The 4,766-nt window shown below is 49.2% G+C and overlaps 1 protein-coding gene across 2 annotated transcripts in view; it reads right to left on the reverse strand.

Moving 5' to 3' along the window:
- Positions 1-280: 280 nt before the first annotated feature.
- LOC141770054 (kazal-type serine protease inhibitor domain-containing protein 1-like) overlaps positions 281-4,766 on the reverse strand; it is a 10,135-nt gene continuing 5,649 nt past the window's right edge. The window contains exons 2-4 of one of the 2 annotated variants that reach the window (XR_012594379.1): positions 4,209-4,369; positions 741-919; positions 281-603 (exon numbers count right to left, since the gene is read on the reverse strand). Coding sequence is in view for 1 of the 2 variants with exons in the window: in XM_074639686.1 (XP_074495787.1) it covers positions 518-603; positions 741-888; positions 4,209-4,369 (395 nt within the window). In the remaining variant the exon portion in view is untranslated. The remainder of the gene's footprint in view (positions 604-740; positions 920-4,208; positions 4,370-4,766) is intronic. The other variant, XM_074639686.1, reaches the window with a different exon arrangement.

Consider the following 4,766-nt stretch of genomic DNA (forward strand, 5'->3'; position numbering starts at 1 on the left):
TTTAGTCAGATGGTCAGTGATGTGAAACACAAGCAGCAGTTTGTTATTTAGACTTTTATTGTGAAAGGGAGTTGGTTTCACAGTGACGGAGCTGACGGAGACTCGGGCTCGAACCGGCGACGTAAACAACACGTTCAACATGGTGAGCCTCTGCGCCGCCGCCGCCGCCGTGACGTCACAGTAACGTAGGATACACGGAGATAATAACAATAATAACAATAGTAATACAAATAATAATAACAATAATAATAAAAAAAATAAAAATAATAATAAAAATAATAACAATAATAATAAAAATAATAATAAAAATAATAACAATAATAATACAAAAAATAACAGTAAAAATAAAAATAATAATAGTAACAATAATAAAAATAATAATAAAATTAATAATATGATCCATATGTTTCAGGATATAAACAAACTGGCCTGATGATCATCTGTCCTGTCAGAGCGTCTCTGATGTCCAATCAGCGTTCACTGTTCTCAGGAGACAGGAAGTGACATCACACGTGGGTCAATAGAAGTCCTGGTCGTAGTCTGTGTCGTCCATCAGCTGCTTCATCTCTGACACGCTATTGGCCAGGTAGGAGGACAGCTCCTCTGAGAGACAGACAGGTATAGACAGAGAGACAGACAGGTAGAGAGACAGACAGACAGACAGGTAGAGAGACAGACAGACAGGTTTAGTGTTAATTCCCTTTCTTCCCACGCTGTAGAGCAGACAGTGAATGTCTCACCTGCTCCCAGGACTCCCAGGACAGCGGAGGCCGACGCCGTCCCCACGTTGTTACGGGCGACGCAGCGATACGTCCCCGAGTCCTCTGGCCCCGCCCCCTCAATCTGCAGCCAACTGGACAGCTCGAACCTCTGAGGACCGCCCCGAGACTGAGGACAGAGAGACAGACAGGTGATCAGACTGAGGACAGAGAGACAGACAGGTGATCAGACTGAGGACAGAGAGACAGACAGGTGATCAGACTGAGGACAGAGAGACAGACAGGTGATCAGACTGAGGACGGAGAGACAGACAGGTGATCAGACTGAGGACAGAGAGACAGACAGATGATCAGACTGAGGACGGAGAGACAGACAGGTGATCAGACTGAGGACAGAGAGACAGACAGGTGATCAGACTGAGGACAGAGAGACAGACAGGTGATCAGACTGAGGACGGAGAGACAGACAGATGATCAGACTGAGGACAGAGAGACAGACAGGTGATCAGACTGAGGACAGAGAGACAGACAGGTGATCAGACTGAGGACAGAGAGACAGACAGGTGATCAGACTGAGGACGGAGAGACAGACAGATGATCAGACTGAGGACGGAGAGACAGACAGATGATCAGACTGAGGACAGAGAGACAGACAGGTGATCAGACTGAGGACAGAGAGACAGACAGGTGATCAGACCGAGAGACAGAGAGACAGACAGGTGATCAGACTGAGGACGGAGAGACAGACAGGTGATCAGACTGAGGACGGAGAGACAGACAGATGATCAGACTGAGGACAGAGAGACAGACAGATGATCAGACTGAGGACAGGGAGACAGACAGGTGATCAGACTGAGGACGGAGAGACAGACAGGTGATCAGACTGAGGACGGAGAGACAGACAGATGATCAGACTGAGGACAGAGAGACAGACAGATGATCAGACTGAGGACAGAGAGACAGACAGGTGATCAGACTGAGGACGGAGAGACAGACAGGTGATCAGACTGAGGACGGAGAGACAGACAGATGATCAGACTGAGGACGGAGAGACAGACAGATGATCAGACTGAGGACAGGGAGACAGACAGGTGATCAGACTGAGGACAGAGAGACAGACAGGTGATCAGACTGAGGACGGAGAGACAGACAGGTGATCAGACTGAGAGACAGAGAGACAGACAGGTGATCAGACTGAGGACGGAGAGACAGACAGATGATCAGACTGAGGACAGAGAGACAGACAGGTGATCAGACTGAGGACAGAGAGACAGACAGGTGATCAGACTGAGGACAGAGAGACAGACAGGTGATCAGACCGAGAGACAGAGAAACAGACAGGTGATCAGACTGAGGACGGAGAGACAGACAGGTGATCAGACCGAGAGACAGAGAGACAGACAGGTGATCAGACTGAGGACGGAGAGACAGACAGGTGATCAGACTGAGGACAGAGAGACAGACAGGTGATCAGACTGAGAGACAGAGAGACAGACAGGTGATCAGACCGAGAGACAGACAGGTGATCAGACCGAGAGACAGAGAAACAGACAGGTGATCAGACTGAGGACGGAGAGACAGACAGGTGATCAGACTGAGAGACAGAGAGACAGACAGGTGATCAGACTGAGAGACAAAGAGACAGACAGGTGATCAGACTGAGAGACAGAGACAGACAGGTGATCAGACTGAGAGACAGACAGGTGATCAGACTGAGAGACAAAGAGACAGACAGGTGATCAGACTGAGAGACAAAGAGACAGACAGGTGATCAGACTGAGGACGGAGAGACAGACAGGTGATCAGACTGAGAGACAGAGAGACAGACAGGTGATCAGACTGAGGACGGAGAGACAGACAGGTGATCAGACTGAGGACAGAGAGACAGACAGGTGATCAGACTGAGAGACAGAGAGACAGGCAGGTGATCAGACCGAGAGACAGACAGGTGATCAGACTGAGGACAGAGAGACAGACAGGTGATCAGACTGAGGATGGAGAGACAGACAGGTGATCAGACTGAGAGACAGAGACAGACAGGTGATCAGACTGAGAGACAAAGAGACAGACAGGTGATCAGACTGAGGACGGAGAGACAGACAGGTGATCAGACTGAGAGACAGAGAGACAGACAGGTGATCAGACTGAGGACGGAGAGACAGACAGGTGATCAGACTGAGAGACAGAGACAGACAGGTGATCAGACTGAGGACGGAGAGACAGACAGGTGATCAGACTGAGAGACAGAGACAGACAGGTGATCAGACTGAGAGACAGAGACAGACAGGTGATCAGACTGAGAGACAAAGAGACAGACAGGTGATCAGACTGAGGACGGAGAGACAGACAGGTGATCAGACTGAGAGACAGAGAGACAGACAGGTGATCAGACTGAGGACGGAGAGACAGACAGGTGATCAGACTGAGGACAGAGAGACAGACAGGTGATCAGACTGAGAGACAGAGAGACAGACAGGTGATCAGACTGAGGATGGAGAGACAGACAGGTGATCAGACTGAGAGACAGAGAGACAGACAGGTGATCAGACTGAGGACAGAGAGACAGACAGGTTATCAGACTGAGAGACAGACAGATGATCAGACTGAGAGACAGAGACAGACAGGTGATCAGACTGAGAGACAAAGAGACAGACAGGTGATCAGACTGAGGACGGAGAGACAGACAGGTGATCAGACTGAGAGACAGAGAGACAGACAGGTGATCAGACTGAGGACGGAGAGACAGACAGGTGATCAGACTGAGGACAGAGAGACAGACAGGTGATCAGACTGAGAGACAGAGAGACAGACAGGTGATCAGACTGAGGATGGAGAGACAGACAGGTGATCAGACTGAGAGACAGAGAGACAGACAGGTGATCAGACTGAGGACGGAGAGACAGACAGGTGATCAGACTGAGGACAGAGAGACAGACAGGTGATCAGACTGAGAGACAAAGAGACAGACAGGTGATCAGACTGAGGACGGAGAGACAGACAGGTGATCAGACTGAGAGACAGAGAGACAGACAGGTGATCAGACTGAGGACGGAGAGACAGACAGGTGATCAGACTGAGGACAGAGAGACAGACAGGTGATCAGACTGAGAGACAGAGAGACAGACAGGTGATCAGACTGAGGATGGAGAGACAGACAGGTGATCAGACTGAGAGACAGAGAGACAGACAGGTGATCAGACTGAGGACAAAGAGACAGACAGGTTATCAGACTGAGAGACAGACAGATGATCAGACTGAGAGACAGAGACAGACAGGTGATCAGACTGAAAACGGAGAGACAGACAGGTGATCAGACGGAGAGACAGAGAGACAGACAGGTTATCAGACTGAGAGACAGACAGATGATCAGACTGAGAGACAGAGACAGACAGGTGATCAGACTGAAAACGGAGAGACAGACAGGTGATCAGACGGAGAGACAGACAGGTGATCAGACCGCGGACAGAGAGACAGACAGGTGTGTCTCACCTGGACGGAGATGTGTGGGTCGTCTCCGGGCAGGACGATGTCTCGGCCCTCCTTCCTCCACTCCACCAACGCCATCGGGAACGCGAAGACCTCACAGAGGAACGCCAGACTACTTCCTGTCCCGTTCACCTGGCTGAGGGGGGGGACCTTAATGACGGGGACTGATGGATGGACAGAGAGACAGACAGAGAGACAGACAGAGAGACAGAGAGACAGACAGAGACAGACAGAGAGACACTTTTATACTTCTGGTGAATATAATCCATCAATCTGATTTCCATAGATGTATTTTGTATCTACAGTTCCTTTTCTTAATACCTTATTTTGAAAATCTGACGTAGTCCCACGTGTCTACTTCCTCTAACTTCTCCAAGGTGATCTCTAGCTCTTTCTTCAGACATATTTCGGACTTTTGTTTGAACATATTTCTGCCTTTTTGGGATATTTTTTGGGCCGTATTTCGGACATACTTTGGCATTTTTTCTGCCTTTGTTCAGACATATTTTGTCCTTTTGTAGACGTTAGCATGCACTCTCTGAGGTTTGTTTTGGTTGACGG

This window comes from Sebastes fasciatus, chromosome 6 (assembly GCF_043250625.1).
Source record: "Sebastes fasciatus isolate fSebFas1 chromosome 6, fSebFas1.pri, whole genome shotgun sequence".
Lineage (NCBI taxonomy): Eukaryota > Metazoa > Chordata > Actinopteri > Perciformes > Sebastidae > Sebastes > Sebastes fasciatus.